Source organism: Megachile rotundata, chromosome 3, assembly GCF_050947335.1.
Source record: "Megachile rotundata isolate GNS110a chromosome 3, iyMegRotu1, whole genome shotgun sequence".
Taxonomy (NCBI): Eukaryota; Metazoa; Arthropoda; class Insecta; order Hymenoptera; family Megachilidae; genus Megachile; species Megachile rotundata.
Window position 1 is genome coordinate 10975324 of NC_134985.1, and position 22917 is coordinate 10998240.

At 29.5% G+C, this 22917-nt stretch overlaps 1 protein-coding gene across 3 annotated transcripts in view; it reads left to right on the plus strand.

Moving 5' to 3' along the window:
- Positions 1-22917, plus strand: part of LPCAT (lysophosphatidylcholine acyltransferase) — a 71613-nt gene that overhangs the window by 28836 nt on the left and 19860 nt on the right. For all 3 annotated transcript variants that reach the window (XM_012282433.2, XM_012282431.2, XM_012282432.2), the window contains exon 2: positions 19334-19479. In XM_012282433.2, the coding sequence (XP_012137823.1) occupies positions 19397-19479 (83 nt within the window). In that variant the 5' untranslated portion in view covers positions 19334-19396. The remainder of the gene's footprint in view (positions 1-19333; positions 19480-22917) is intronic.

Sequence of the window (22917 nt, forward strand, 5' to 3'; positions counted from 1 at the left end):
CCAAATTCCGAAAATTTCAAATTCCAAAAGATCCGAATTCCAAAAAATCCGAATTCCAAAAATTCCGAATTCCAAAAATTCCGAATTCCAAAAATTCCGAATTCCAAAAATTCCGAATTCCAAAAATTCCAAATTCCAAAAATTCCAAATTCCAAAAATTCCAAATTCCAAAAATTCCAAATTCCAAATTCTAAATTTGAAATTCAAGAAGTCCCAATGTCAAATTTTCAAAATTCCAAATTTCGAATTCCAGAAATTTCAAATTTCCAGAACTCCAAATTCCACAATTCCATATTTCAAAAATTTCAAATTCCAAATTCAAAAAGTCTCAAATGTCAAATTTCCAAAATTCCAAATTTCGAATTCCAGAAATTTCAAATTTACAGAACTCCAAATTCCACAATTCCATATTTCAAAAATTCCAAATTCCAAATTCGAAAAGTCCCAAATGTCAAATGTCCAAAATTCCAAATTTCGAATTCCATAAATTTCAAATTTCTAAAATATCTTGTGATTGTTCCAAGTACCACAAGTTTCAAATTCCCAAATTTCAAATTTTTATATTAGAGAACCTCCAAAATCATCATATCACATTTTCACCAACTTATCTCTACTCTCTATGTACATACAATTAACACATGTTTCAAGTTATAAACAAAAATACATTCTTATTCTCTTTCGACTTCCACTATAACGATTACAAGAATATTAATTCAACATTCGTTGAACATTCGAACGTTATGATTATAAGAATGTTTATTCAACACGATTCCAACGAACTTATTCAACATAACTAACAACGAACGATTTACCATTCGTCATACACGTATCTCCTAAATGAGACAGTATTTTGAGCGTACAACATGTGTGTGACACGCGTGAATATTGCAACAATTCCAATGGCATTCACCATTCTAGGTACCGTTAAATCTGATGCTTACGCTACGCTGAATTACATGATGCATAAAGCGAAATGAATGGGCATATTTCTCCGGGCAAGAACGTTTGGTCATAATCTGATAATAAAAATAGCTCGATGATGTGTACGTGCACAAGTGTTTGCACACACGCTGTGCCAAAGATAAGACATCCTTTTGTAACTTGTTCCGAAATTGCTTTGGCGATAACGAGGTGTTGAAATTTTTTATATCAGTTCGATACAATTAGTACAATTTACTCGGTGCTATGTCGCTTTTTATGTAATAGATACTATAAGCGTTACATTCCCGATTATTGAATTACTGTTGTATATTATTTCGTGTTAGGTAATATCACACGTGTTCCAGGTAATTTAATTAAGCTTCACTGTGAGGGAGTAATTAACATCTTAACTGCAAAATGGGCTTATACGAATTTTATGAAAAACGAATATAAATTCTGTTTATAAATTCTTCTTTTTATTATATATGATTGTTATGAGAGAATATGTGTCTTTTAAGAATTTTATATAATAATTTGTGATGTGGTTTGATTTTTAATGTAATTTAGAAACTTGATAGTGAAGTTGGTGAATTTTTAGCTTTTGTAGGTGCTTCTTTTGTAAAATTAATATTTTATGTAGTTAATATTTTGCAATAGACATTATTACTGTTATAAGTTCAATTTTAATTTAATTATTGTAAGTATTAATTAATACTAATTAATTTTGTACGTTATTTTTATTATTTGAATATTCATTATTATTTTTTTATTCAATACTATTTCTCTATTCAAATGCAATAATTGTTTTGCATTTATTCCAAATAAAATTTAATAATAATTTCCTCAAAATCAATGTATTTAATATGTTGATTAAAATATCAATATTCAAGGTTGAGTAATTTAAAAAAAACATTTTTATTTTTTATTTTTTTAATTTTAATTCTTTATTCATTTTAATTAATTTTAATTAATTACTCATTTTAATTAATTCTAATTAATTACTCATTTTAATTAATTTTAATTAATTACTCATTTTAATTAATTTTAATTCTCGTTTTAATTTTATGCAATCACTATAAATGTTTGGAAATTGAAGAGAATTTTAATACAGCTTAAAGCAAATAATTGACAACGATAATTAACGTCCGAGTGATATTAATGACTCCCGTTAACGACTTTATTAAAAAAAAACTCCGTTACTATGGATTAGTTTCTAACGACGGGTATCTTTATTATGCGGCTTCTGAACGTAAACTCCTCCTTCGGCTACGCATTTAAATTGAACTTTCTCTAAATGAAGTGAACTGATCATACCGGATCTGAAGTAACCTCAAATAGCCTTTACACAGAAAAAAACATCGTTGCTTATTACTTTGGATTTCAATAAGTACTTTTCTACAAATACAGGTGACCTTTCGTTGGCCTTTGTGTGGCCATTGCGGTGATCTTATGTAAGAGTAACTTGAGAGTAACATAAGATGATACTACAATAGAAATCTATTTCATCCGCACAAAATTGATCACAGGTAGACATTCTTGAAATGATTTATTGTTATCTTGTCTGAAATGGTAACATTTATTTTTTATGAGTTGAATATGGTTAACGATTTTATACTTTATTGTCTTTTGTATATTTGTAGACGTACAATTAATAAAATTTACTTGACAATTTGCTGGAGGTATGGTATCTCGTTTGATATGTAATATTTATTTTTTTTGAGTTACACATATTTTATCATTTTGTATTCATTTACTTTATTGTACTTTTCTTTGTATTTAGGGCAGATTGTATACAGATAATTATTGATAAAAGAATTTTTCGTCACATCATTCAAAATGTAATATTTATTTGTTATAAAGTAAATATAATTGACAGCTTTGTATTTATTTGCTTTACTGTACTTATTAATATTTATTGAAAGTTAATTATAGATACTTCATTCGAAATTTATTTTTTAGGAAATAAAGTAGTTAACAGTTTTGTAATTATAATATAGTTAACAGTTTTGTATTTGTTTATATTACCAAATATATTTTGCATTCTATTATATATTATTATTGTATTTTATTTATATTTTTATTTATGTTATTGTATTTATAAGAATTTCGTTTTGTTTCGTGTATGCAAATATAACGAGTCTTGAATTTCATATAAAGTCCCAAAAATCCATTTTTATATATTGATGGCCGAAGAAGAAAGGATATTTTTGAGTATACTGGGACAATTAAGTAGGTTAATTACACCTTCCACTTTTTTATTACACGAAATTTGATATATCCCTCTATCAAAACTCAATTAAGATTGCTACTCAAAGACTATTAACATGAAACTAAAAAACATATCTTGCATCGCTACATATGAATGACATATACATATGATACATGTGTGTATAAATATACTTACACTACTGTCCATAAGTATCCGGACACTTGGTTTTGTTACATAAAACATAGTTGAACTTTGTACGAAAGGTATTTAGGGTTATCATATCATTTGTAATAATTATTATTATCTTTTTTGAGGTGTCATAACGTAATAGAATTAATTTTTAAGTACAAATTATACAATGAAAGTGTGAAAGTAAAATTCATGTCCAGAAGTACAAAGTCCAAATTTGTGAATCTAATGAAACGCTTTCGATTCTGAAAAAAATTTTCATTTCTACTGTGTTTCATTTCTATGGTGCAGAACGTATTCAGAGGGTTCTTCGATATGTTTCAAGTGTTTGTAAACTGTTGGTAGATGTTAGGTTCCCTCAATGGGGATAAGAATGGAGGTAACGCTACGCACTCGGCAGTTTCGGTTTAGTTCGTCTGCAGCTTCTTTTCCATCGAGATATGAGTTCCAAACGAGAATTATCAATCGAAAAACGTTCCAGTATTCTGACCTTCGCAGAAAAAAAAATCGATTTTAGTTACTGTTGCAGATACTTGAATAACTTTTATGCAACGCGAATGCATATCTCGCTTGTGTCCGGATACTTATGGACAGTAGTGTATGTCTTTTGTTTTCAATCAGTGATACAGTTTTTCATTTTCAATTAGAGATATTTTCACTTTCACTTAGTGATATGTTTTTTCATTTTCAATTAATTATATATTTTTTTATTTTGTGTCAATGACGTATTTTTTATTTCAAGTTAATTGTATATTTTTTCATTTTCAGTTAATGATTCATTTTTCATTCTCAGTTATATACTTTTCCATTTTCAGTTAGTGATGTATATTTCTACTTTTATTTAGCAATATTTTCTTCATTTTTAATTACAGATATATTTCTTATATTCAATTAGTTATATATTTTTTTCAGTTTTATTTAATGATATACTTTTCAGTTTCAGTAAGTAATATATTTTTAAATTTTCATTTAATGTTACATTTTTAAAAATTTTTAATTACTGATGTATTTTTCATATTCAGATAGTTATTTATAATTTCATTTTCAATTAGTGATACATATTTCTATTTTAAATTAGTGATATATTAATTTATTTTCAGTTAGTGTTACATTTTTTTTAATTTTTAATTACTGATATATTTTTCATATTCAATTAGTTATTTATAACTTCATTTTCAATTAATGATAGAACTTTCCATTTTTCCTTAGTAATCTACTTTTCATTTTCAGTAGAAGGTATCTCATTTGTTACTATCGATCTGTCGATTACAATTAAGTATTGCATCACAGTGATACGAAAAGCACATATACAAAGAGTGTGCACGTATATCTAAGCAATATTGAATTTCGAAGCCTTAACTATCGTTTCGGTTGGAAAAGAAATCTCTTTAAGTATTACGAATTAGTCTGATACTTGCATGTTGCATTGTTTCCATGATATGCTTTTCTACTTACAGTTACTTCCTGTAAAGCAATTTTATTACGAAAATCAATTACTATGTAACATTATAAATTTCGATAACTAACACTATTAAATCTACTATAAATTTACAAATGCATCTATAAATAATTTATATAAGTTTATAAAAATATATAAACAGGTTATACAAATCTTTTAATTATTTTATTACACAAAGGTAGTGCCTGTTGCATTCTCCAGCAAAATTCATTGTACTTATTCGTGAAAGTGGAAATATTCATTTCGTAAATTGAGTTTTAATAGAATGTGCCTATTGATCAAGAGCTTACTGTTCGTATAAAAAAAAAAAATATTATTATTATTGAAATTTATTAGACGTACTAAATTATTTATTAGAATTTATTACTAAAAATTTTTGGTTACATTAAAATTTATTGTTGGAGGTTACTAAATGATTATATTACATTTACTGTACTTATTAGATTTACTGTATTTGTTGTATTTATTCTATTTATTATATTTAATACATTTATTGCATTTACTGCACTTATTTCATTTATTGCATATATTGTACTTATTGCATTTATTGCATTTAGTGAATATATTGGATATATTGTATTTATTGCATTTATTGCATTTTTTGGATTTATTGGATATATTGCATTTATTGCATTTATTGCATTTATTGCATATATTGGATATATTGGATGTATTAGATATATTGCATTTATTGCATTTATTGCATATATTGGATATATTGGATGTATTAGATATATTGCATTTATTGAATGTATTGCATTTAGTGAATACATTGGATATATTGCATTTATTGCATTTATTGCATTTATTGCATTTATTGCATTTTTTGGATTTATTGGATATATTGCATTTATTGCATTTATTGAATGTATTACATTTATTGCACTTATTAGATATATTGCATATTGTGATTATTATACCTATATTGCATTTAGTATACAGTAAATTTTATTTACCTTATTCATTTCATAAATTTGATCAATTTTATTATATTCATTAAATGAATAAAATCTGTTTTATTCATTGAAATTAAAAACTTAAAAATTGTATAAATATTGTAACAATTATAAATTATCTTTTATTTTAACGAAAATAAAAATTAAAGCAGCAATAATTCAAATTGACTAATTTCTTATAGTATTAATAAATTAAAGTTAGTTAACAGATTAAAGTGATTTATCTTTTACCGCATTGCTGTACATTTCCTAATACGATAAATTTACACAATTTCGGATCGATATTGACTTATATCAACCACGCGGAGACGAAAATTCAAACGAAATTGCGCGGAGATGCTTGCGGCACTACACTGCTTTTCACTTTTTGCTCTGACCTAGTTTCATTTTCTTGAACGTGTACAGAGGATAGAAATGACCGAAAGAACTTTCGCGGTAAACGCGAATAACAACATTTAGGATTTCGACTTGTTATCGATAAAGTTGTGTTAGTAAAATATCGCTAAGTCGGCAAAAATGAGCGATGTAAAACGGCTTGGATAACAATTCTCTTCAATTTTCACCGGGAGAGGAGCAAGTCTTTCGCCGAGGCGAAATGTGGGTCATAAGTACATAGAGAATCTACTCCGTGAAACGTATTCTCTACAAACAGTTAAAATAGGAGCAAAAACATATTCAAGACTTTCCTTAACGAAAATCATTTCTTTGAAGTCTGCGTCTATTTCATGAAATTCAGATGTTGGATTATTTGTTACCTTGACACTTGTAATTTTTAATATTCTAACATACATGTGCTACATATGAAGAATTACGCTAAAGTACGTTAAAAACGTACTTTAACAAATTTCTTTAAAATTTCTTGTTCAGACTTTCAAGAAATTTAATTGATACAACGTTAAAGTTAATTTTTGTATAGTTGTGTAAGAAATTTAATTAAAACGTTAAAGATGACGTTGAGTCATTTTCCATATTCTACAAATTCCAAGTTCCACAAATTCCAAGTTCCACAAATTCCAAATTCCACACATTTCAAGTTCCACAAATTCCAAATTCCACAAATTCCAAATTACACAAACTTCAAATTCCACGAACTCCAAATTCCTCGAATTCCAAATTCCACGAATTCCAAATTCCACGAATTCCAAATTCCACGAATTCCAAGTTCCACGAATTCCAAGTTTCACAAGTTCCAAATTCCACAAGTTTCAAATTCCACAAATTCCAAATTCCACAAATTCCAAATTCCACAAATTCCAAATTCCACAAATTCCAAATTCCACAAATTCCAAATTCCACAAATTCCAAATTCCACAAATTCCAAATTCCACAAATTCCAAATTCCACAAATTCCAAATTCCACAAATTCCAAATTCCACAAATTCCAAATTCCACAAATTCCAAATTCCACAAATTCCAAATTCCACAAATTCCAAATTCCACAAATTCCAAATTCCACAAATTCCAAATTCCACAAATTCCAAATTCCACAAATTCCAAATTCCACAAATTCCAAATTCCACAAATTCCAAATTCCACAAATTCCAAATTCCACAAATTCCAAATTCCACAAATTCCAAATTCCACAAATTCCAAATTCCACAAATTCCAAATTCCACAAATTCCAAATTCCACAAATTCCAAATTCCACAAATTCCAAATTCCACAAATTCCAAATTCCACAAATTCCAAATTCCACAAATTCCAAATTCCACAAATTCCAAATTCCACAAATTCCAAATTCCACAAATTCCAAATTCCACAAATTCCAAATTCCACAAACTCCAAATTCTACAAATTCCAAATTCCACAAATTCCAAATCCCACATTAAATTTGAAAATAAATAGTTTTTTAAAATTACACCCATATTTAATTTGGTAAACTTTCTTTCTTAATAACTTTTTATTAAACAGAGAGGTTGGCGGTCAAGTTACTAGGAAGAGTCAGGGAACTGACCTCTGTGATGTGTGTCAAGGTCGAGACAGGGTCTTCTGCTTGATATGCTGTCCTCGTAAACTATTAAAATTAACGAAGGTCGTGTTTTTTGTCAGTTTTAATTGATCGCAATTCTTCAATGAAATTTTTAGTGTGACTTAATTAAATTTACAGTAACTGCTATTTAATTGAAACTAGAATTATTGTATAATTTAATTACATATGCAATGATTGTATAATTTAATTAGATCTACAATGATTATAATTTAATTAGATCTACAATGATTTTATAATTTAATTAGATCTACAATGATTGTATAATTTAATTAAATCTACAATAACTGTATAATTTAATTAAATCTACAATAACTGTATAATTTAATTAAATTTACAATAATTGTATAATGTAATTAAATCTATAATAGATACTTTGGAAATTTTCGTCACAAACTCGTGGAAAAAGACTGTGAAAGTGACCTTTGCTATTTGCTTCGAGATTCGGACTAATTGCAATTTTTACAAAACGACGGAAACACGTCCTCTAGTAAAGTAATTGTTCTAGCTTCTCAAGAAACCTCAAGTCCGTTCCAAATTTAGAAACATTATTCTCTTTTATAGATTATGTCTTTTCGGTTCAATAAGTTTCACTGTTTCTTCATAATTGTTTTGTTGTTCCTATAAAAGAGCTTTACAACTGTTCTCACATAAAAAGATTTGAATTTTACCGCCAAAGTGTAACGTTCGGTTTAGATCAATATGGCGGACCACTTTTCGATCACTCTGTTGAGGATTACTGATAAAATTATTACTAACAAAATGATTACTAATAAAATTATCAAGAAATAGTAATTTATTAATAAATAATAATAACAAGGAATATTAAACACTTGAAAGAACTTTCAAATTAAATATTCGATACAATGAACTATTGAAAAACGTTTTACCTACATGTCGAAAGATTAGTTCTCGAAAAAGTATTTTTTTTTCGTGTTTTATAAAGTATGTTATTCACACATGTGTATGCACATACGCTTAGAAATATCGATACATAAAACGTGGGATGTCAATACATATAAACTTGGAAATGACGCTCCTTCCTCGTCCTATAGAGCCTTGACACGAATTCTGACCGTCAGCCCAAATAGCTACGAGTTCATTAATTCACATCGTAATGTTATACGTGCGAGATTAAATTCGTGATTCGTTCACAAGTTCGCTTTATTACAGTGTACACAACACGTACAATCGACGATGCTCAATGAACTGCCTTCGCATTATGTATAGGGTGGTACATCATGATTCTCTCAATTACTTTCGTTATTATTGAACAAAATTATTTTGCTAGCTTTAACATGCATGATTGTACGTAACATTATAACGTAAACCAGAGGCGACAGTCGGCACCTTTGATCTCCCGAAAACGCTGTCCCTTTAAATTGATTGTACAAACGAGCGGGAAATTTAAATCGAGCAAATCTACTTTCGTGTCAATCTCCAATAATTTGGAATATATTTCTAATAAATTTTCTGTATATTACTAATATTGTCTTTCGTGGTATTTTATCAATTTTACGGCGTTGAAAAGTTGAAAAAGAAAAGAATATACCAAAATGATTGCTCTACAAAATATATTTGAAGAATATGTATTACGGAAATGATTATTACAAATAACTTGTAAGAAAATGAAAAACTATGTATCACAAGAAATTACAGATGAATGTGTTACGGAGATGTGACAAAATATTTATTAGAAATAAATTACTGGTGAATATGCAGGTTTAAACTATTCTTTTTCGATCGCCATACTTCTACACTATGCCCATGCGCTCCCCCGATTCTTTTGATTTGGGCATTTAAATTGGTTGTCCTCTGTCTTTCTAAGAGGTAGGTTTCCTTGTCTAGTGTCGCCTCTTGTTATATCTACTCTTTGATATTGCGATACAAGTATTTGAGCGAGAAATAACCTTAAACTTGTACTTCCTTTTTACTATAATTTTATTTCATTATCATAATGAACGCATAAACCGTTCAATCATGTTCTGATTTAATGCACTCATGATTCGTTGCTACATATTTTCCGCTGCTGAAACGTACTTTGTCTTCGTATCACCAAGATACTATTACATAAATATACTATTTATCTGAGGTCGTTGTCTCTAGCTAGGAAGAGATCTAATTTAAACATGTATTAATTTAGAAACTGGAATTTGAAGAAAGAGAATAATAATTGTTCAGACGAATGTGAAAGACCACCTTGTAGATATTTTGAACGGCATTGAAAAGTTCATTGTAAGTTTGTGAACGAAAGCTTACGTGTCACACCACTCCTCGAATACTAATTACCATTTTAATAAACGTCTCACGCGATCGTATGAGTTTGATAGAAATAATTCGTAATGTTTTCGTGACCGTGAATTGCACCTGTAGAGTCATTGAGGTTATTGGTACTTCAAAAGCGTACCAGGTTTAGCGTTTGACATTCAAAAAGAAATTCAAAACTGTTTCCACAAAATTTGTGTTAAACTTGAAAGTTACATACAGTAGTGTTTGTTTATTTAAGAAAATCTTTTTTTAGAAACAAAATACAAAACTAAGGACGGTAGTTGATAGATAGTCATCAGTTCAACGAATTCTTCAGGTTCCAAGATTTATTTCGCAATTTACGGTCGAAGGTACAGTTCGTGTAACGTCGTTGAAACTTTGTTATTCACTTTCTCCAATAAAACTGGCTTTTACTCCACAGATTTCCGAGAGCGGAGGAAAAGAAACACGTAAGTGGTACAAACGATATTTTCGAGTCACTTGAATATCGTGTTTCCGTAATCATTTTTCTAACGATCATTCTGTAAAAAGATTTATGACTCCTTTACGAACGATTTAATTGTTTTGAAAAGTACAGGAGAAAATGTGGTAAAACATTGTCTGTAATTTTTCAGTTTGGACAGTTATGGATGTATGTATAGTAATTAGGTATGGATATGTTTGATAGTAATTAGAAACCCGGACAAAGGAAAGTAAACGGTTAGAGGCTACTTTCCAGTGACCTTAATGCAATGATTTTAAAGATGAGTAAAATAGCTGATCAATCTTCTACGTGTGGATTTATTGTTAGAGAAATGTGTTATAATAAATTGGTCTTTGCAAACAGGGCGTGACAAATAATTGAATGTGGAATAAGGACTGGAACAATACGTTTGTACCATTTTATTAACAAAAGTAAATAGATATAATAAATTTTAATGTTTTAACGAAACGTTTTAATATGTTTATGGAGTTATATATAGTAATATTTATTTTTGTTTGATAAAAAGTCTAAACAGCAAGATTTAAGTGGTTGAAAAACAAGTAATTAAAAGAAAAGCTTATATAAATAATAAAACATAATAAATTATGATATTTTATGCATATAATTAGGTATGTGACATATAATGTAATTATAGAACATTATATGTAATATAATAACACTGCTAATATACTATAATGTAATATACTTAATTATATGTGTAATATCGTTATTACACATATATGTTACCGTGAGAGACCGAAATTGGAGAATGTCGACTTTCACCGGTGAATGTCAACACACACCAAATACGTCGGTGAAAGATCGAATATTTTATTACATTCTTGTACATTCGGACCCTCACCGGTGTATGTCGACAATCATAGATATGCTCTGGTGGAGGTCCAAAAGAGAGGAGCCGACAAAGAAGCGACTGGTTCTCTCCCGCCAAATCCTGTGTTCTGCTGGGAGTCAGTCAGCTTTGTCAATCTTATGCAAGCTTTGATGACGCGAGCAACGTTTTCTTAATTTTTTTTTCCAATACCGTAATTTATACTGAATGGATACTGCAGTAAATCGTGATCTTTTTCTTGAAAAGTTAAATGCATTAATTGCGGGTAAACGAGAAGACAATTGTTTTTATTTTTCTCAAGAAAAGTACTCTAAAATACTTTCTGAAGTGGTTTCTGTTAAAACTAAGTGCAACACACCTTTGGATTACAGACGATTAAAACGTTTTGACGTTTTAAAAATTAATGATGAAAGGAAATTAATTGTCCCATTAAAATCAGGGGAAACGAATATACAGTATTATGTTACCAATGAAGAATTGTTCAGTATACTATATGAAACTCACGCCAGAATAGGCCACGGAGGAAGAACACGTATGCTTAGAATGTACTATGTGTTTTAAATTCTTGGTCACTCCTCTCAGAAAAAGAGGCGAAAAAGTTACGTCACCCTTTTGTGACGTTTTATAGCGACTGAATTACGGAGAAGAAAATATAAATCTCCGACATGTTCAACATTCACCATTAGTGCATGGTGAATGTCGACATTTACCGGTGTAAGTCAGAAATAGGGGTGTTTAGCAAATATTTCGGACGTACATCAAGCGACTATGTGAATGTTGACATTCACCGGTGAAAGTCGACATTCTCCAGATTTCGGTCTTTCACGGTAACATATACATATATGTATAACATATGTATAATATATGTATATGGATTTTGGATTTGGAAAATTATAGTAAACTCATAATCAACATAGCAATCATTAGATCAACGTTTATCTGTAATTTCCTTCCGAGGGAAAATTTCAAACATAAAATATGCATATTATACAGTATGGTTTGAGTCTGACTGTCGTCATATATTCTGACGTCATATTATGTTCGGAATAATTCATGATATTCAGTGTCTTATATGTATGTATTGATACCTACTTACCATACTGCGATCAAAAATAAGAGGTGCTTAAAATTTCTATTTCTATTATTCAGCTATAAATACAATTTAGGAAAATCATTTATCTTTCCTTTCAGTTACCTCATTTAATAGAACACTATTACTATTACTATGACTGTTACTATTACTATTACTATTACTATTACTATTACTATAACTGCTACTATTACTATTACTTTTACTTTTACTATTACTATTACTATTACTATTACTATTACTATTACTATTACTATTACTATTACTATTACTATTTCCATTACTATTGCTATTACTATTACTATTACTATTACTCTTACTGTTACTGTTACTGTTACTGTTACTGCTACTGCTACTATTACTATTACTATTACTATTACTATTACTGTTACTATTACTATTACTTTTACTATTACTATTACTATTACTATTACTATTACTATTTCCATTACTATTGCTATTACTATTACTATTACTATTACTTAAGACAGCATAAGAATGCATTTTTTTCAACACACGAAATCATGCATTTAACGATCATTAAGGAGAAATAATTAAGTTAATAAATGATAAGTAGAATCACTTATCTTTCCCTTCAATAACCTTATTGAACACAAAAATTTTGTCCATTATTACTATTATTATTACTATTACTAAGGACAGTATAAGAATGCACTTTTTTCAACATTCAAAATCACGCAATTAATGATTTCGAATAATTAAGTTAAAAAATGATAATCAGCATCATTTATCTTTCCTTTCAATAACCTTATTTAACAGAAAACTTTTATCCAATATTATTGTTACCATTACTATTACTTAAGACAGTACAAAAAATGCATTCTTTTGTCAACATTTCAAATCATGCAGATAATGATCTTTAAAAAGAAATAATGAAGTTAATAAATGAGAAGTTCCATATGACACCGACAGATATTAATTTTATACAGTTACATAACCGCCATTTCAAAATCCAGTATTTCAAATATTGTATGCAATCATTTGCATTTGGACAACCAACCCAAACCTGCATTCAACGTTCTGAAGCAATGCGTATTATATAACACTCTACATGCAGTGTTAATACCTTTTCGCAATAATTATTATTCATTACCGTGAATAATTTAAGAAATATTTGGAAAAGACACGCTATATTGACAAATTTTGTTGAAGAAAGGATTCGAGTGTTTGTGTTATGCGTCTACGTATAGCACAAATAAGATTGTAAATACAAGATGAAAGGTTTCTACTAATTTATGGAATAATTATGTTAAGTTTTATTTGTTTTCATAACTACACTTAAGTATTGGGTTGGTGCATAATTACTACTTGTTTATGCAGGCGCGTTTTTTGCTGGTGAAAGTTTGTGAAATTTGGAATTTTTGGAACTTTTGGAATTCGTGGATTTTTGGAACCTTTCGAATTCGTGGATTTTTGGAACTTTTGGAATTTTTAGAACTTTTGAAATTTTTGGAACTTTAGGAATTTTTGGAACTTTAGGAATTTTTGGAACTTTAGGAATTTTTGGAACTTTAGGAATTTTTGGAACTTTAGGAATTTTTGGAACTTTAGGAATTTTTGGAACTTTAGGAATTTTTGGAACTTTAGGAATTTTTGGAACTTTAGGAATTTTTGGAACTTTAGGAATTTTTGGAACTTTAGGAATTTTTGGAACTTTAGGAATTTTTGGAACTTTAGGAATTTTTGGAACTTTAGGAATTTTTGGAACTTTAGGAATTTTTGGAACTTTAGGAATTTTTGGAACTTTAGGAATTTTTGGAACTTTAGGAATTTTTGGAACTTTAGGAATTTTTGGAACTTTAGGAATTTTTGGAACTTTAGGAATTTTTGGAACTTTAGGAATTTTTGGAACTTTAGGAATTTTTGGAACTTTAGGAATTTTTGGAACTTTAGGAATTTTTGGAACTTTAGGAATTTTTGGAACTTTAGGAATTTTTGGAACTTTAGGAATTTTTGGAACTTTAGGAATTTTTGGAACTTTAGGAATTTTTGGAACTTTAGGAATTTTTGGAACTTTAGGAATTTTTGGAACTTTAGGAATTTTTGGAACTTTAGGAATTTTTGGAACTTTAGGAATTTTTGGAACTTTAGGAATTTTTGGAACTTTAGGAATTTTTGGAACTTTAGGAATATTTGGAATATTTGGAATTTGGAATATTTGGAATTTGGAATATTTGGAATTTGGAATATTTGGAATTTGGAATATTTGGAATTTGGAATATTTGGAATTTGGAATATTTGGAATTTGGAATATTTGGAATTTGGAATATTTGGAATTTGGAATATTTGGAATTTGGAATATTTGGAATTTGGAATATTTGGAATTTGGAATATTTGGAATTTGGAATATTTGGAATTTGGAATATTTGGAATTTGGAACTTGTCAAATTTGGAATTTATGGAATTTGGAACTTGTGGAATTTAGAACTTGTCAAATTTGGAATTTATGGAATTTGGAAATTGTGTATTTTGAAATTTTGAAATATTGAAATTTGTGAATTTAAAAACTTGAAATCTTGAAGTCTAGACAACTCAAAAAGTTAAAAACCTTGAAAACCTGAAAACTTAAAAATCTAAAAATATAAAAATTTCTGAATCCATAAAAAAAATTCATACAAAAAAAAGCATCCTATATAAAAACAAAAGAAAAACATTTGTGCTCAACTAGTCATCATCTTAACAACCATCGTACACGTTCCAATGAAAATGAATAATTTGCTGCTCTATACTCTCTCGTTTCCCTTGAATTAAGTTTTTACTTTTCAACAAAACATTGCTTCCGTTCACACGAGTAGGAGCACAAAGAATTGGCTCAACATCGCAATCTCAACCATGTACCCTCGCATCTGCTCATTGAAGCACAGTCCCTTTGTGAATCTACGAATAGTTTCTTATTCACGAAGGTTATGCACAATCTCTTATCTCTGTGCATTTTTGTCAATGAGTTAAAAGACTGTATTTTGAAGATACAAGGAACACTTAAATCTATCAGAAAAAAATCTTTTCAACCATGATGTAAGGTTTAGGTTATTACACAACATTCTGCCTTTTTGTTACATCGAATAAATGTTTTTAATAAACGCATTTAAATATTTCGCTCATTCTTCATGTCTACTGAAATTTGGCGTGTGACGCAAATCCGAGATGTTCTTAACGATAAATCATAATTTTTGAATTTCCAAATCTATTTTTAAATTTTTTCAAAATTTCAATTTTGCAAATTACTAATTTAGTGGAATATTTCTCTCGCATTTTGAAATTTTCTAATTTCCCAATTTCTAAATTCAAATATCCAAATTTTCAACTTAATCAATCATCATTCTGCGTGGACAGAGCATAGCGTCGAACTTTCATTGCCTACTCACAAAAAATTCTTAAAATTGAAAATTCCAGCTTTTTCCAAAATTCAGCTGGAAAAAAGAAAAAAAAAGACAGAGAGAGAAAAAAAGTTAATTCAGAAGAATAGTACCACCTCTTTGACTTTGCGCAGTATCATCACATATCGCATATGTCACACTTGACACGCATTATTCTTCAGATTAAAAAAATCAAAATTATATTCTGCAGTTTAACATCAACTGCAATTTGCATAATCCAGCATGTAACTGACATTTCAATTTTTCTTATTTGTCTTAATATTGCGGTAATAATTAATTAGGACTGTCTGACGCAACTGCCGAAGAAATCATAGGTTAAGGAGTTACGGATATATTAGGAACTGTATTTTGGTTAAAAGCATTTTTACTTTGAATATATATTTTTGTCGACTTTCTGTAACAATTTATGATCTCTTCCCAATATTCCAACTGTATTAGAAGTAATAATAAATGATTATAATTAGTGGGGACAATAATAATTCTTACTGAGAATTATAATATACAATGTATTTATCAGCTAATAAATAGCAGTAATTTTCACTAAATTTTTAAGTAAAATAAATTTTCAGTTAAATAACCAAATTCATATTTCAAGTAAAACAAATTTTCATCTAAGCAACCAAATTCATACATGACTCAACCATATGTAAATTCATATAAAAATGTGTTTCGTACACGTAAATGTGTCATACGTGGTAAGGTATACCTCACGAACCGAACAAGACATTCACCTTAACATTGATAGTCATTTCTCTATTACACCGCAGTCAAAGGGTTAATAATCCGGAGTATCAAACAGATTACTCGGTCGTAACCTCGATCTTGAAAGACTCGCGTGTGCGTGTTATGTAAATATGGACGCGTATCACGTGTACACGAACAAAATGAAGTTAACAGGTGATGGAGCCTAACGGAACGAACGAACGGTACTCGTTTCTCCTTTTTTCCTCTCTACTCTCTCTGCCATCTCCTTCCGTGCCTTTCCGTTGCTTCTTCTCTTTCCATCCATCGAATACCAGCATCTCGAATCCTTTTCATTCCCGTAACCTTGGCCCAGTCACCAAAAAAGTAGTTCCTGACCGACAAATTTTATTCGGCGATGTCGATGATTTCTCACGCGATCGGCATTTTTTTAGAGTTCGATGTTTATTCGAAATTAGGAGTTAATTCTTGGACTGAGATAAATTAAGGTTAATTAGGACTGAAGATTTAGTTAGGTTTGGTTTATCTCTTTGGGGCAGAAAGTCATAATGTCAGAACTCCAACGTCAGACCTTCGCATTGGGACTGTTCAAAGTAAGCTAGGCAGTGCATCCCTTAAACCTGGGCCAATACCCGTGGATTCCACAAATATGAAGATCTTTAGATTTATAGATTTGGGTATATAAAGACCATATATAAAACACCATAGGTATTTGGGAGTCTAGAAATATAAGGACCTCCAACATCAGAACGTCGCATTGGGACTATTTAAATTGAACTAGTCGATGCATCCCTTAAACCTGGTTCTACCTCCTACGCGTCAGAAACAAGGTTGCCTATAGTACTCTTCACAACTCTGAACACAAATGTGACTTTCGAGGTGACCACTCATGTTTGTCCACTCTCCTTATTCTTTAAGAATTGTTCGACTTCGTCAATAATACGTGTTAGTCCAGGTGTCCATTTTCCTATTCTGACCAATTGATTCAGGCCCTTGGTTCATCCTTCTACGCGCCAGAAACAAGGTTGCCTATAGTACTCTCCACAATCTTGAAATATAACTTCTTCTTCTTCATCATAAGTGTTTTACAACTCTCTAAGTGACTCTCACAATGTTTGTCCACTGTTCTTAATTTTTGGCTTAACTCTTTGGGACATTTTTAGTCCCTACTGCAAGAAATCTTGCAGTAGCTGCATGTGCATAGGTTTATATTTCGCCTTATTTACGTAAAGCAGTTGGTAATGTTTTCAAATAATGTTACAAATGTATTCATTGTGTTGGCAACATTCAACATGCAATTACCGGCTGAGCAATTGTTATAAATCGTTTATACCTAGTAAATAAAGGAATATATGTATCATAATATCTATTTGATGTATTATTTATAAAATTCAAGAGAAACGATGTTGAGCCACACTCAACATTAGAGTGCAAAGATTTAAACTTTCAATATAATGAGTTAAATAAGCAACAAATATCAATTGTTTACCAGAGATTTCAAAAATTAGTCCCAAGTTTGTTAAACGTTACCCTTAAATAACTATGATTCCATTAATAGTGATAGTTTCAATACAAAGTAACGTACAAATCATAAAACAGCAAACGAAGTAATTTGACGAGCGATGAAAATAAAAGGTTGTCGTTCTGTAATCTTCTTTCGAAAGTAGCTCAGGTTTATTGATCATTAGACAAAATAAACTGCTTCCCCCTATGATAGAAGTACCGTTCATTGTTCACGAAGAATTATAGATCGTGCTGATGAAGGCTTCGTCTTATCGATGAGAAAATTTCTTCGTTCCTAACACCAACCAAAAGTGGTGCCAAGCATTTTCAGCGTTCGCTGAATAAAGAATCTTCTTTCAAGATTCAATTTAATAGGTAACCTACTTTTAACGCTTTCGAAACTTCGTTTCGTGTTAGAGGGTCGTGTATTTCAGTATTTTATTATGGAATGTATGACACTTTTACTCTTTGAATTTTCAATATTTTATGTTTGTTGAGACGTATTATATATTATAGTCGATAGGAAATTAAACAGGTAATTCGAAAGAATAATGATTTTAGATATATGATTAAATTGTTTTTAGTACTTCAAAAGCTTATACATTTTTAGAAAATTTTAAGCTTTCAGAAACTTATATAAGAAAGTTTGATATTTTTTCTGAGGTAAAAGCTTACACATTTTCGGTGTAGTAAAAACAGTGGTGTTTTATAACTAATTATCAAATTATCAAATTGTTAAATTAGTATATTATTGAATTGTCAAACTTGTAAATTTCGAAACACGTAAATTTTACATTAACAAATTTATAAATCTTCAAACTAAATAAAGTCTAACTCTCCAAGTTTCCAAATACGAAATTTAAAAAATCTCATTTACTGTAATGTCTACATTTCAAAGTTATTTTCCACAACTCCGAAACTCCCATCTTCCTAAATTTCCAAATTACCAACCTTTAAATACAATTGAAAAATAAGTGTATTACAGCTCAACATCCTTTTATAATCTTCTAACCTTACCTCCACAAAACAGAATCCATAAAATCAAAAATACATCACCGAAACTACAAACGAAACTTCATAAACTTCTTAATGTACAATGACCCCATTTTGTTGTTAAATAGCGCATAAAAACGAGCAAACCGGTGCATAAAACGTGTAAAATAATTCTGGATCGAGCATCGCGTTTAGCTTGACGAGGTACTAGACAACTTGTGAAGCTGACGAGCGATGTATCGTAGGGTTAAAGAACTTTCCGGTTTTCATGCTTCTTTCTTCCCTCCGTGCATCGTAGTAACACATTGATAGCAACTACTAAAGCGGAAATACTTGATGTTTCAGACCGCATTCCTGACGGTAGCTCTTCTACCATTCAGGTTGGCTGCAATCACGGCTCTGGTGATCATGGCCTGGCTTTTAGCTTGTCTAGGTCTCCTCGGTTTGTCCGAGGAAGATCTTCGACGGGCTCCTTTGACTGGATGGAGACGGTATGATGTTGATTTGCGCTTATATTTTTGTCTTTTATATTTTTTTCTTGCATAAAAACGCTTGTGTCTATTGCACGCTGTTACTCCATTACGGACATCCGTTATTACAAATCTAATTTGATAAAATAAACTAGAGTTGTTGAAAGATTTTGAGGGATTAGTAGACTATTGCAATGTTAAACAACAAAGATGAATAGAGTAAAATTAATTGGTATAGTACAGACAAGTGAAGGTTGAGTTATTATGGAATTTCAATTTAGATCACTTTCATAATCCACTTTCATTAAAAGCAAACTCACATATGTAACAAGTGGACAATCTACATGTGCACCAAATTCAATGTTCACATTAGCCAAACTGACCTATATACAACAAACTACACATTCACATATGCAAACTAATATGACCACATATGCAACACATTAATACGTCCACATATGTAACGAGAAATTTAATATCCACATAGAGAATGTATTAGACATCATATATACAAGAAACTATACATTAACATATGCAACAAATTAAATGTTCACATATGCAACAAACTAATATGTTCACATATGCAAACTAATGTGACTACATATGCAACACACTAACACGTCCACATATATGCGAGAAATTTAATGTCCATATAGAGAATGCATTAGACATCATATATACAAGAAACTATACATTAACATATGCAACAAATTAAATGTTCACATATGCAAACTAATATGACCACATATGCAACACACTAACACGTCCACATATATGCGACAAATTTAATATCCGCATAGAGAATGCATTAGACATCATATATACAAGAAACTATACATTAACATATGCAACAAATTAAATGTTCACATATGCAAACTAATATGTCCACATATGCAACACACTAACACGTCCACATATATGCGAGAAATTTAATGTCCATATAGAGAATGCATTAGACATCATATATACAAGAAACTATACATTAACATATGCAACAAATTAAATGTTCACATATGCAACAAACTAATATGTTCACATATGTAACAAACTAAACCTCCACATATGGAACAAATTGAACACCCATATACACAACAAATGAAACGTCCACATATGGAACAAATTAAACTTTCATACGTACAACAAACTTTACGTCCACATCCACACATCCACATATGTTTACAAAGTAAACATTTTGCAACAAAATTTCATAATCCTTGAAGAGGTTATGTTAACATTGAAACAGTCTGAGGATTTTAGCACTGAATCAGTGTATAATGTATATATGACTTGAAGTGAAGAATAAATAAATCATCGATAAAACATAATTAAATATACAACTCTTAAGGTACCTCTTCTCGATAAAGAAGAATAGAGATTTCAAGAAAAACATCTCAATAAATTTTCTCAATTAAACTAAGAAATTTGTGAATTTGACTGGTTTGGTATTTTTAGTATTTGTTCTTAAAAATTATTGTTTTTTTAAGCTTACTGTTGCAAGTTTTATCTGAACCATAGTTAATGAAATAGAAAGTCGTATAAATTGTCGCATATCTCTATTTATCTTGTAACATCATTATTTTATTTAAAAAATGTAATTTTACGTCTATAACAGAGGATGTTTCTAATGGAGTAACAGTTCATTTAGCATATTTGTTTTCACGAAACGTTTCATCGATGCATTCGACATTTCACCTAGGTTTTCTGTTTGCTTTACAACACTCGCTCGTTTGTGTTAATTACGCTTTTACTTTTCGCTTATATCGGCCATGCATTTGTTTGGATGGTTGCACGTTAACTTTCATTTACCCCGATATATTGCATTCATAATCTATTCACGTTAGATATAAGCATGACATGTGTACCGTCGCGTTTAAAAAGCGTTTGTGTGTCATTCGTTAGTTACTTGAAACAGAGAATAATAGAAAGTACATAATTTGTAGCTTGTTATACGGCAATATATAATTATTTATATAATATATAATTATTATATAATGTTGTTAGATATTTAGCTTTAATTATCAAGCTTGCTACTCTGCAACTGTGGATTTATATTTGAGATCATTATTTCGGGTTCTAGTGTTAGATTTTAAGTACCAACGAGAATAAACTGTTTATGTTGATTTATGCACAGTTATGATTAATCTTTGATTAAAGTGTCCTTAAAAATTGCTAAATGTGTTTTTAATTTATTAGAAGTATTTTTTGTTGATTGTTAAAAATGTTGAAACTGTTCATAATTTTATATTGAACTATTTTCTTGGAAATTTATTTTTAAGAATCATTTTCTTAGAAATTTTCTTAATTTTATATTGAATCGAAATTTTCTTAATTTGATGTCGAACTGAATTTCATAGTGAATCGAATTTTTCTTAATTTGATATCAAACTGAAATTTTCTTAATTTTATATTCAAATGAAAGTTTCATAATTTATACTGAATCCAAATTTTCTTAATTTGACACCGAACCAAAATTTTCTTAATTTTATATTGAAATAAAATTTTCATAATTTTATACTGAATCGAAAGTTTCTCAATTTTCATACTAAATCAAAATTTTTTACTGGTAAACTTAGAATTTTACACTGAATGCATTGTATACAAGTTATCGTTTCACACATTTGAAATATTTCAAGCTTCAAGTAATTTAAAAGTTACCATTAGACTGCGGACGTCTATGCAATTATAACATATGCAAAATGTATGATTCACTTATTATATAACGAAGTAAATATTCCTAAAACCTGTGTGAACATGTAAAATGCAAAAAACATAGAACAAACTGTCGTAATCATTTTAATTTTAATAGTCAGAAATTTTAAACCTGAAGGCCCGTCATGCCACGCGCATGATAACAAAAACGTGCAGTATACATAAAATATATAATATGTACAAAAATGCAGTGTGCATGAAATATATAATATAATATAAAAATGTGCAAAGTGCATAAAATATACTGTAAAGTATAAAAATGTGCAAACTGCATAAAAGATATAATAAAGTATAAAAATGTGCAAAGTGCATGAAATATGCATTACCGTCCATAAGTATCCGGACACTTGGTTTCGTTACATAAAACATAGTTGAACTTTGTACGAAAGATATTTAGGGTTATCATATCATTTGTAATAATTATTATCTTTTTTGAGGTGTCATAACGTAATAGAATTAATTTTTAAGTACAAATTATACAATGAAAGTGTGAAAGTAAAATTCATGTTCAGAAGTACAAAGTCCAAATTTGTGAATCTAATGAAACGCTTTCGATTCTAAAAAAAATTTTCATTTCTACTGTGTTTCATTTCTATGGTGCAGAACGTATTCAGAGGGTTCTTCGATATGTTTCAAGTGTTTGTAAACTGTTGGTAGATGTTAGGTTCCCTCAATGGAGATAAGAATGGAGGTAACGCTACGCATTCGACAGTTTCGGTTTAGTTCGTCTGTAGCTTCTTTTCCATCGAG